At 39.3% G+C, this 12,942-nt stretch overlaps 1 protein-coding gene across 13 annotated transcripts in view; it reads right to left on the bottom strand.

Moving 5' to 3' along the window:
• Window positions 1–12,942, bottom strand: part of PEAK1 (pseudopodium enriched atypical kinase 1) — a 315,488-nt gene that overhangs the window by 31,651 nt on the left and 270,895 nt on the right. For all 13 annotated transcript variants that reach the window (XM_081549532.1, XM_081549533.1, XM_081549531.1 and 10 more), the window contains one exon: window positions 11,188–11,381. In XM_081549532.1, the coding sequence (XP_081405658.1) occupies window positions 11,188–11,381 (194 nt within the window). The remainder of the gene's footprint in view (window positions 1–11,187; window positions 11,382–12,942) is intronic.

Raw genomic sequence — 12,942 nt, 5'->3', positions numbered from 1 at the left:
CCTCTTCACTTTCTGCCATAAGGGTGGTGTCATCTGCGTATCTGAGATTATTGATATTTCTCCTGGCAATCTTGATTCCAGCTTGTGCTTCATATTATTCAGCCATAAAAGAAATTAAGCCCTGATGTGTGCTACAATCTGTATGAACCTTGGAAACATTATGCTAAGTGAGAGAACCCAGTAATAAAAGACCATATATCATTGAAATATTTAGAAACACATAAATCCATAGAGATAGAAAGTAAATTAATGGTTGCCACAGCCAGGGGAAAGGGAGAATGGAAACAACTGTTAATGGCTTTCTGTTTGGGGTAGGCTTCCCAGGTGGCTCCATGATAAAGAATCCACCTGCCAAAGTAGGAGGGGCAGGTTCAATCCCTGGGTTGGGAAGATCCCCTGGAGAAGGGTATGGGTAACCCACTCTAGCGTTCTTGCTTGGGAAATCCAATAGACAGAGGAACCTGGCAGGGTACAGTCCACGGGGTTGCAAAAGAGTCGAGCAACACTTAGCGACTAACCAGCAACAACAATTGTGTTTGGGGTGATGAAAATGTTTTGGAATTAGATACTGGTAGTGGTCATAAAATTCTATTAATAAACTAAAACTCATTGAACTGCACACTCAAAAAGGGTGAATTTTATGGTATATAAATTGTATCTAAATATTAAAGCAAATCAACAATTCAGTCTTAGAAACCATCATAAATTCAGTTTTCAGTCATATCTTTTCATTATTCTGTGCTCTTAACATCCCAAAGGATGTAGGGGCTTGGCATTTATTGAACTCTTCCTGTGATGGTGAGGCCACCCTCCTGGTGCTGTCCCAGCCCTATTTTGCCTCAGCTAATGTGTGAAGTCAGAACCATAGTTTATTCACAAGATGACAGAAATAGGCTTTGTAACAAACCTTCATTTTCCATTTGCTGACTCATAAGATGCAGAAGGTTAGAAGCGGTGAACTGCACCAGCAGCTTATCTTCCTGACCTGACTGCTGTGGCAGTCTTCTGAAACCATTGTCTCCAGTTTTTCCTCCCTCACCACACTAACCATTAGAGACTTTATTCAAATACCAAATCTGATCATGGCACTCCTCCTGTACCTCAAAAATTCTGTCCTTGAGAATTTGGACTTTATCCCGAGGATGGAGTTTTGTTGCTTCAGCACAGAAAGAAAGCCTCTTATGACCCAGCCCTGGTTGTTCTGTTTCTCCCACAGCATTTTCCCGTGTGTCCTAAATCAGAGCTACCAAACTGCTTGTAGTTTCTCCAGCACTCTTGGCTACTTCACGCTCTGTGTCTGTTCTCTTGTTGACCCTCTTCCAGGAACGGTTTCTCTCTCCAGTCATCTTTAAACGTTCTGCCTCTGAGGAATGTTTCTTACTCCACTTCAAAATTGCAAAATTGACCTCTCCTTCCTGGGGACCTCAGATATATCATGTGGACATTTCTGTCTTAAGCACTTAGAATACTTGACTTGTGTCCCTATATGAATTCCCCATGGGTGTAATCATTGAGGGCAGACACTTGGCTCATTTATATGCCCAGGACAAAGCAAAGAGTCTGGCTGAGAGGGGAATGGAAGGAATTAATTAATGATGAACAAAAAACAAAACCTAGAAACATGAACCTATTCTCACTCCTTCCCATGAGAAGCTTTACAGGATGGGCATTTTCCTTCCATTTTTTCCTAAATAAGAACAAACAGTCATGAAAACAGAAGGAATGAAGGATTCCAAAAGTGCTTTCTTTTTCCTTTTCTTTTAAATGACCTCAGAACTGACAGGTGAGACAAGGTCTAACACCATCAGCAGCTCTTTCACGCTTATCGGAGGAGGTGCAAGAGGGCTGATCATGCCACTTCCCACCACCTTCAGAATAAAGTCCTAACTCTTCAGGAAGTTGAGCAAGGCTATCAGTCTTATCTGTCACTATTTCTCATTAACGCTCTCACAAGAATCACTCGATTCCTATTCTTTTAATAGGTTCCCTGTTTTTACTTTTATATCTCTGCCTTAGTAAAGGTGTTCTTCCATCCTAAAGTGAAAGTGAAAGTGTTAGTCACTCAGTCATGTCTGACTCTTTGTGACCCCATGGACTGTAGCCCACCAGGCTTCTCTGTCTATGGAGATTCTCCAGGCAAGAATACTGGAGTGAGTTGCCATGCCCTCCTCCAGAGGATCTTCCGAACCAGGGTCTCCTGCATTGCAGGCAGATTCTTTACCATTTGAGCCACCAGGGAGCCCCATCTCTACTGCAGCCATCCCTCCTCTCTACTCCCAACCCACAAGTTGGGAGCCATCACTTCTTCCTCTGTGTTCTCTTACATCACTTCTTCCTCTGTGTTCTCTCACCACTTTTCACTTTATGGTAGCATTTGAGGCTTCTTATATCGTGTGTATTTTTTTTTTTTTAACATTCCCTTGGAACCTCTGGTGCGGTGTGAGACACGCAGCAGGTGTGCAGGAAACAGCTGCCAGACTGAAAGACAGTGTCAGCAGAGTTGGTCATCATTCCAAAATGAAAATGGACAGCCAAGGCAGCAAGGGAATAAAGATAATTAATAGTGGCTTCTCTTTCCAAACAGTGGGACATGATCTCCTGGGAGCTAAGATTTCCATGTGGGAATCAGAAACGTTTGCATTCCAAATGAAATCGTGAACATTTTACAGCCCATGCAAGGTCAAGGCACTTGCCCAAGTCTGAAAGTGTCCTAAGTTTTTTATTTCTTCTAAGAAGAACAAATTCTCCTAACTGAATTCCAATCATTTGGGTCAATGTTTTAAAAGCTTGGTATCTTAGCTGTTTTTATTTTAAACTTTTAATCCTGTACATTCTTCTCAAGCCTTTGGGACCAGACACTAAGCTCAGCTTTCAGCAGGCTTGATATAACATCACATACTCTACATTTTTGTGGCATGCCAGCTCTCTAAACAGAAAAAAAAAAAAAAAGAATAGAATGTGTTCTAAATCTTGCCTTGCTATAGACTAAAATGTTCTTTTGGACAAATATGTTTGACTAAACCATGCTCAGTCCCTACTTTCCTTTCTTTTTGAGTTTCTAAACTCTATCTTTATACTTTTTCTTCCCTTAAAAATGTCTTCAGACTGACAAATAAGGCCTTATATCACTTTTTAACAAGCAAATGATGAAAGATGGATTAAAAAGCAATAATTTAGTGACACTACTTCAAAGAAGCAAAAAGGATGTTTAAAACTCCTCAGGAAGGAAAATAATTGATATGGGCTCTAAAAACTTACACAATTGGCTTAACAATAGAAAAGAAATAAGAAAACTATTATCTCTAAATATCAACATCTTAAAAATGATTATACAGTGAAAAACTCAAAATAATAATTACATCTATAGAGATCTACTGGAAGGCACCATCATTTGAGGAGACACTTGGGAAAAATCACAACAAGTGTTTGCTTAAAACCTGACAATCACTATCATCTTAGGGTGCAAGGGATTAAAGGCACTTAAGAATGAACCATTTAGACAGAGACAGTGTGTTTATGAGTACAATTAGCTCCTTATCCCAGTAAGACAGGAATGTCATGGTCTCCTGGTCAGTCTCCCTTCCTCCAGTCATCCTGTAGGTAGCTTCCAGAATGATCTTTAAGAAATCCTGATCACACGGCTCTCCATTTCCTATCAGAAAAGATAGACTCATTGCGATACATACATACCATTTATGATTTGGCCCTGCTTTTCCACTCTGCCCCATTTTGCCAACTCTGCCTCCTTCACTCTGCACTTTAGCTACCTTTAATTAAGTACTTGTAGTTACCCAAACATTCATTTTCCTATCAAGCTTCAGGCCTTTGTGCACACTCTTCCTTCTATGTGGAATGTTCTCCCTTGTTGTTAGTCTGGCAAATAGCTACTCTTTTGAGCTTAAAACTAGTGACCTTCTCTGAGACCCTCCCAGGCAGGGGCTTTCATTGACCCTTTAAATACGCACTAGTATTCCCAGTGCCTCGCCTGGTTCCCAGGAGACAGCTGGCACTCAACAAAGGAAAGTGTTAAAGCCAAAATAAGTGCAATATATTTTTCAACTTAAACTGTAATTTCAGTCTTCATCCTGAATCTTTTCCCAGGGCTCATGACAGACAACACAGATGAGAACAGGAAGGGAGAGGACAACAGAAGAGACGGTCATCACTAAACTGGGAAAGATGCACTGGAAATAGATGCCACACACATACTGGGCACCAGCCTTGTCAGATGAGTGGCCTCTCCTTGACTGGCTCCAGCACTCACTGTATCACACCCTGGTAGTAGGTCTCAGTAGCTTAGGAGGAAGGGTCCTAAGCTACCTGGGCGTTACCACTGTGCTAGGTTCCAGCACAGTTAAATGTAGGCAGCAACTGGCAAACCACAGGGGACATCAACTTCACGCCAAATGATAAAACAGAGCTTCAAGATCAGGCTCAGGCTTAGCTTCAAATAAAGAGATGCATGGACCACTTTAAAAGAATGTCAGTGGTGCAGCAGCTGACAGAATCAGTTTTTTAAAGCTTGCATTAGTGAGAACCTCTCCAAGAGCAAGAGATTATTTATTTGGGGGTAAGTTATCTACGTAATTTAAATATTGTTCTCTGCCAACAAATTCCAGTACACATGGGAAACTATTTTTAAATTGTGAATGCAGCCAACTTAAAAGATAGGAACACAGCCTATGGTTTCTTTTTAAATAGAGATAATTACATTTTTAGGAAGTACAACAAATGCACAAACAAATGTTCAAAGCTGTCACTCTCACTTTTTAAAAAATATCCATATAATCTAAAAATGTGCATTTCTTTAATCTTTGGTTCAAGTAATTAACTTTGTATTATGTGGCATAATGTCTGGCCCACAGAATTATTTGTTATGCCTCAATAATTATTAGTTGAGTAAATGAATGAATGGTAATATATTCTTCAGAATGATTTTTTTTAAAGCTGCCATTTATGATGACATTACTCCATAATTACAACATCAAGTGGAGTAGGAAATGGCAATCCACCCCAGTATTCTTGCCTGGAAAATTCCATGAACAGAGGAGCCTGGTGGGCTATAGTCCATGAAGTCACAGAGTCAGACACAACTGAGCTACTGAGCAGGCATGCATGCACAACAAGGCTGGTGATGTAATGACATTCCTTTAAGTACAACTAACCTTTAAAATTTCACGCTGACGGTCAATACATTGCCAAAGAAATTTCTGGGGATAGAAGCCTTTTAAGTGTTTTCTTTCAATGTTTGAATGGTGCAGCCTTAAGGAGATGTTCTAGCTAAGTCAGATAAGGCATATGAACAGTTTCACATGGAAAGGAAACTGAGGTATGGAAGCGAAAGTCACTCAGTCATGTCCAACTCTTTTCGACCCCATGGACTATACAGTCCATGGAATTCTCCAGACCAGAGTACTGGAGTGGGTAGTCTTTCCCTTCTCCAGGGGATATTCCCAACACAGGGATCAAACCCAGGTCTCCTGCATTACAGGCAGATTCTTTACCAGCTGAGCCACAAGGGAAGCCCAAGAATACAGGAGTGGGTTGCCTATCCCTTCTCCAGTGGATCCAGTGGATCTTCCTGACCCAGGAATTGAACCAGGGTCTCCAGCATTGCAGGTGGATTCTTAACCAACTAAGCTATCGGGGAAGCCCCAAACTGAGGTATGGCTTTCATAATTCCTTAACTGGGAAACCCCTGATTGAGTCTCATTTTAGAAAAAAGAGCTAGCTGATAAATGGAACATATAAACTAGGACTTGAAATTTTCCTATATGAACTTTTCTCAGGAGAGCTCAATTTCTGTAAACTGAATCTTACAAAGTCAAACGCTAAGTCATTTTCAACACATTCATTCAAATGTGTTCTTGGCACCTTCTGTGTGTTTTAGATAATGTGTTAGGTTGTAGGCACAAAGAAGGAGGACCAGGCCAAAATTCTGTCCAGTAAAGGGAGACTGGGAAGATCGTTCTAAAAAAGTAGTCCAGAGAACTTAGTTACAAAGTGAGTGAAGGAGAGCTAAAGTCACCAACTAATTTCCAGCAGAGTAGAAGTCATTACAAGCTCCTGATTTTAGTGGGCTGATAAAGAAGCCAGGTGTGCCACATAAAAATATAGTGATAATTCTTCTAGACACTCTGAGATAGACATAAGAAACATGGGGGAAATGCTGAAGGTCTGATTAAAAAAACTTTCTATCACTTCTTCAGGAAATCATTTTGATGGCAGATACCCTGCTAAATCCAGCTTGGGGTATTAAAGTGTTATAGATCAGAGTGTGTTCATTGATCTCATGTCACCATCACCCACAGGAAAACTATCACTCTGCAAGGGTCAACATGTCGAGTGCATAAAAGCCAATCATGATTTTTGTGCCTGCAGAACACAATACAAATTCACCAAATAACAAATTCTTTAAATCAGTGCTGTCTAGTTGAACTTCCTGTGATGATAAAAACGTTCTGTATCCACATGCTGAATACAGTAACTACTAGCCACATGTGGCTATTGAGCTCTGGAAATGTTGTTAGTGAGACTGAGGAACTGAATTTTTATCTACATTTTAATGAATTTAATTTTAAATAGCCATCTGTGGCTAGGGGCAACCATACTGTACAGTAAAGCTCTAAAATCTAATAATTAACACAGTTATAAACAAAAAAGTTTGCTTTATTTATGTTAAGGAGAAAAAAGGCAGCTGAACTAACCCTGGACAAGGATCTCTGAGATAAAAAAAAATGAATGGTTTGCATAAGTCAGTAGCTTTTTGTAGGAATGTGTGAAGCACAACAGCTCTTGTTATACCACCATGGAGAAAGGAAGCTGTCCCAAGGGTGGAGGTCTAGGGTGAGATTCTGAAGTAGGGTAATCAGGGCCTGGGCTTCCGAGGTGACTCAGTGGTAAAGAATCTGCCTGCCAATGCAGGAGACACGGGTTCAATCCCTGGGTCAGGAAGATACCCTGGAGAAGGAAATGGCAACTCATTCCAGTATTCTTGTCTGGGAAATCCCATGGACAGGGGAGCATGGTGGGCTACAGTCCATGGAATCACAAAAGAGTTGGACATGACTTAGTGACTAAACATCTATAACGACAATCAAGGCCTATTCCAGTCTAGTTGTTTTTTTGTTGTTGTTGTTGTTTTTTGACTTATTAGTCATGTCCCTTTTGTATTTTTTAAGCTTTTTATTTTGAGTATAGCAAAGGGGCTCACCCATACATATACATGTATCCATTCTCCCCCAAACTCCCCTCCCATCCAGGCTGCCAAATAACACTGAGTAGAGTCCATGTGTTACATGGTAGGTCCTTGTTCATTATCCACTTTAAATACAGCATGTGTACACGTTGATTCCAGACTCCCAAATTACCCTTTCCCCCATCCATCCCCACCCTCTGGCAACCTTAAGCTCATTCTCTAACTCTGTGAGTCCGTTTCTGTTTTGTAAATAAGTTCATTTGTATCATTTCTTTTTAGATTCCACATATAAGGGATGTCATACTCTTGCCTGGAAAATCCCATGGATGGAGGAGCCTGGTAGGCTGCAGTCCATGGGGTCGCTAAGAGTCGGACAGGACTGAGCGACTTCACTTTCACGCATTGGAGAAGAAAATGGCAACCCACTCCAGTGTTCTTGCCTGGAGAATCCCAGGGACAGCGGAGCCTGCTGGGCTGCCATCTATGGGGTCGCACAGAATCGGACACGACTGAGGTGACTTAGCAGTAGCAGTAGCATACGATATTTTTCCTTCTTTGTCTGCCATGTCCCTCTGTTTTGCCATAACTAGCAGACCTTGGAGCACTGGGTCAGTCACAGCATGTTGCTACTATCTGTCATATCTCCTCTGGTCCCTGCTGGCCATCTTGGGGGTCCTGTCTCCTCATTACGTTTTACTCCCTCAGTCATCAGTTACACAGGCAGCCCACAGTTTTTTTGGACTCACATTTTGTTGCTCTGTTTATTCAACATTTCTAGTAAACATTTAAAATTATTTATACTTTATTCTACATTTTCTGGCTAGCACATCAAACATATTGACAAATGAAAGCAGCAGTATATTTTGGGGTAGAAATAAAGGAACTTGACAATTATTAAGCTCTTCTATGAACCAAGCACTTCTTTTGCCATCAGCCCTACAAAGCAGATGATATTAATTCTCTCATGTCAAATGAGGAAACTGAAGCTCAAGGATGGTAAATAACTAACCTACAGTCATGCAGGCAGGCAGTGATACAGCTGTCATAAGAACCCAAACTTGTCTGATCCCCCCAAACCTATGCTTTTTCCTACTAAGGAAAAAAAAAACACTGCTTCCTAAGCCTACTTTTAATGATGCAGTTTTCAGAAATAAATTCCACAGCAAAACATTATGGTAATCCTTAACTTCCCTCTGTCAGTTTCTTACATCAGATCATGTGTTTTCTGACTCTTTTTTTTTTTTTTTTTAAAACAAGACTAAGAAAGAAGAAAAAAATGAGAAAGAAAGAATGCTTTTGTGGAGTGATTCTAGAATATTTTAAAGGATGTGAAGCTATACACTAAGAGGTTTTGTTTCCTTTTGGTCTTAAAACACGTAAGTTCTTTTTTTTTTTTTAAAGCTACTAAGGCATTAAATCCTAAAAATTACTCCAAGGGATAGTTTAAAACTTCATGCAAATGATTTATTGAAAATATTAAAAAAAGGTAAGTTCCAGATGCCACTTAAAATACTGTTCCATTAGGAAAACTAGCAATAGCAACACAACAACAACAAAAACCCTACCAGTTTGTAGAACTGATGGAGCCAACTCTATCTATTATTCAGTTATTATTGTACTTACATAGTAAAACCAGGTACCATATCCTATGGAGTCAAGCATCGCCACTTAAGAACTTAAGGAAGGCTAGGCAACATTTTATAAGCATCACATACTTTTAAAAGTAAAGCAACAGGTAGAAAGACAGTTATTTTTCTGACAGGGCATCTGTAACTTAGTGTTTTTGTACTCTAGTCAAACCTTTTACAAAAAATATCTTAAAGTTTGTCTCTCAAAGTAGATGACTTAAAAATGGAAACACTTGCAGGCTTTCGGTATCTTTCAAGAATTTAGCGTTTACAGTCATTTTAGTCTAGTAATATAGACAAACTGGGTTCCAATCTTGATTCAGTCCTTACTGGTTCTGTGACTTTGGGTAATGTACTCTGATGTACTTTCTTCATCTGAAAACCGGAGATAGTAATTCCCAAGGTTGTTGTGAGGATTAAATGAGTTAATATATGTAAGGCACTTGGCATATTCATGAAAGTAATGCTCTATTTTTATAAAAATCTATATAACTGAGAAGATAATAAGATAAAATAGTTAACTTTAACTGATGTGGGCTAGTGGATATTTTTAAAGAAAAGATTCCATAAGATAACATACAATCAGTAAAAGTTTGCATATATTTACTGAGAATATCATGAAAGAAATTTTGGTGCAGTAAGAATGTCTGAAATGTAATTCCTGATATATATGCTGAGGGCATAAAGTAAATAAAAAATAAAATTCTCATTTTATAATATGTTTCATAAAATGGAAAAGAATGGAAAAAGTTCAATAAGCTCTGTGACTATAAAATCTATTCCCACTAGAAGATGGTATCCAAGATGGTTGCTTGGGTAAACTGCAAGAGTGTACTCTCCCCCAACCACAAATCACAGAACACTTTGGGAACTTAGAATGAAGTCTTCTCCTTATGGAATGTGTTTTCAGCTGCATGTGGGTTTTTATGATTGAGTTTTCCAAAAGGCTACAGTAGAGCATTTCTCCTAGTTTTATCTAACCTTTCGGTCTTCTTAAGATGCCCTTATTTCCAAGTACACAAGCTGATTTTAGAACGAGTTTTCCTTACAAGAACCTGCTAGAGAAAAAAGACAAAGAGAGGAGATGAGAAACTAGATAGCAGAATTGGCCAGTAGCCCATAAGAATCTTACTAGTGCCATGCATGTGGCAGTCGAGCTCATGCTACTCATCTCTCTCCTGACTTCATGGGAGAAGAGTACTAAGAAACCCTTGTCCAGCCCCAAGCTTTGCTTTTCAGAAGGAAGGAAACTCTGTGACACTCAAGGAAGGGAGACAGTGTGATCAGAAGTCACTGGGCACTCAAGAAAGAAGAGTGAAGATGATTTCAAAGTGGAAGAATCTTTGCATTAGCAGGTACATCAACCCTCTTTGTAGTGTAGGATTCTCCTTCACTGCATCTCTGAAAGATGATCCCTCAGGCTCTGCCTAAACACCTCCAATAACTGAGATCTTACCTCTTTTGAGTCCACTAGCACCAAGCCAGAAATCTGGGATATATTATAGATGCTTTATATCATTCACATCCAGGAAACTACCAAGGTATTTTACCTCTCAAATATCTCTTAAATCTGTCCATTGTTCCCTTTCTCATTATCTTAGTTGAGACCTTTCTTTCTTATCTCTTTCTGTGGTCCTGCAATAATACCCAACTACCAGATTTTCTGCTACCAAATAATTCACCTCTAATCCATCCTCACATGGCAGAACTGCAGTGGATGTTCTAAAACACAAGTCTAGTCATGTCATTCCTCTGCTTAAAACTTTTTAATAATTCAATACCACAATCAGCCAAAAACCAAAAAACTAAGGTTTTAGCCTGAAACGCATGACCTTGTCTAACTCTCCAGTGCACACTTCAGCTACACTAAATGGCTGTGATGTCCACATGTTCCAAGCTGTTTCATATCTCCTTGTTTTTTGCTCATGTTGCTGCCTCTGGTTGGAACACTCTTCTTTCCCTCTGTCAATCAGCTCAATAAGGAAGTATCTCCAGGAAGGCATCTTTTAACACCCTCCCCAATGTAATATAAAAAATATTCCATGTGTATTCTCTATCACTGCACTTATCCTATTATACTGAAGTCATTAACTAGTCTCTTTCCCACCAGGTCAGTCTCTCAAGGCAGGGACCATGTTAGACTCTTAGTGCATGACACAGAACTCATGGTAATGTGTTTAATACATGCCTAGTACATATTAAATACATGACTTTTTCTGATGTAAGTTAAAATTTATAACTCCAATTTCCAACTTTGACACCATGAAACAATAAAAACCATCTCGCTAGGGAAACAATGGCATTTGGTTAATACATAAAAAGACAAAGTTTAAATACTACTTATATGACATTTGTACTTACCTAAATTGCTGTATGTTGCACTACAGGGATTCAGGTCCATAGCATCTGAAATGTCTTCTTTTTCCTCTTCTCTTTCCAGTTCAGGTAGGTGCAATGCTGGTGTGACTGAAGTGCAGCCCCCGTCATCTTGCTTCACAACAACAGTTCTTGGATCCCGAGGAGAAAAATCCTCTGTCACTTCGTGGGTCACGTGACTGAAACAGATTAGACCACCGTCACACTGGCTTCAAAGGTCTCTACTAAGATTTAGATTTATGGAAGGCACATACTTGCCATAAATGTAAATAACTGGCCCTATAGTCACAGCAATGGGTTATAAGCCCCAACATACTTGTCTGAAGATAAGGCAGTCTTTTACGCAGGCTGATATGTCTGTCTATCCTGATTTATACTAACTGAGAATTCAGTTTGGTGGGGGAGGTATAGTAGGCTCAGAGGGAAGTTTGAGAATAACAGGTAAGGAAGGGAACTTTTTGTAGGTAGGAGGTTAGCGATAATGGGGATAGAGGGAAATGAATGCTTAGCTAGTTGAAGACAAATATACTCAAGTATTTAAGAAAGTATTTAACATATTTACTAAGTTTACCATACTATAGTATAGTCATTCCTTGGTATTTTCAGTGGACGGGTTCTAGGACTCTCCACAGGATACCAAAACCTACAGATGCTCAAGTCCTTTATATAACATGGCTGCAGTATTTGTATTACATACAAATACATCATTCCATATATGTTAAATCACCCCTAGATTACTTCTAATACCCAATACAATGTAAATATGATGCAAATAGCTGTAAGGACAATGCAAATGCTATGTAAATAGTTACCAGTGCATGGCAAATTCAATTTTTGATTTTTGGAAATTTCTGGAATTTTTTTCCCTGTAATATTTTCAAACCCATAGTTGGTTGAATCCACAAATATGGAACACACAAATTAATAGGGTGGGCTGTGCTATAATACTATAACAAATATGAAATACTTTATAGTATTTATTTTATTCTACACTACACTATTTATGAAACTATTTAGTAAAGGATCAGAAATAAAGCTGAGATTTAAACAAGAAAGTTAAGCAATTATATTCTGTAAACTGAGGCCAGGAAGTCTTTTTGCCAGGAGGACACTGATGCATCAACCTTTGCCTGTATGCATGCAGCAGGCAAGGCAAATGGAAAAGAAAGGTCTGTACTCTAGCTAATCTTGTCTATTAACATGAATCTGAAGCATCCCACTGGCCACATACTAGAGGATGGTCATCCATAATGCTTTTTGTTTCTCCAATCTTGTTTCTCTGCTGCTTGCTCATTTGCTTATAGCTAGCTCTTCCAGTCTTCCCCACATCCTAGCCTATCTGAACTGTCAACTCTGTTGCTAAAAAGTACAAGTGGATGGAATGCTTATTAAATGCTGGTGGAGAAAACTGCCCTAGTTAGAAAAACTCATTGGGCTGGTCAATGAAATAAATTCAAAATCACGCACATTTAACAGTTTCTGGTTCTACTAGAAGTATTCCTAGACTGTCACACACTCCCCAGCTTTGCTTCCTGTTTTTTTCTTTTTAATGGGCAAAGAGAAACAAGGAAAGGACACATTTTATACACTGTTATATGTTACTTCTGGAATTTCAAATGGCAGTGAGTCATGGTGACATTTACAAGTTTCTTTAAAAGAGGTACTTGGTTTGATCATATGTCATCAGAACATACATCACCTATGGACTTGAAGGAATAGATCTGAAGGAAGAGCACTTTC

Source organism: Giraffa tippelskirchi, chromosome 12, assembly GCF_054371585.1.
Source record: "Giraffa tippelskirchi isolate mGirTip1 chromosome 12, T2T-mGirTip1v1.2.pri, whole genome shotgun sequence".
Taxonomy (NCBI): Eukaryota; Metazoa; Chordata; class Mammalia; order Artiodactyla; family Giraffidae; genus Giraffa; species Giraffa tippelskirchi.
Note: the sequence above shows the minus strand (reverse complement) of the source record. Positions and strands in the feature narration are given on the sequence as shown.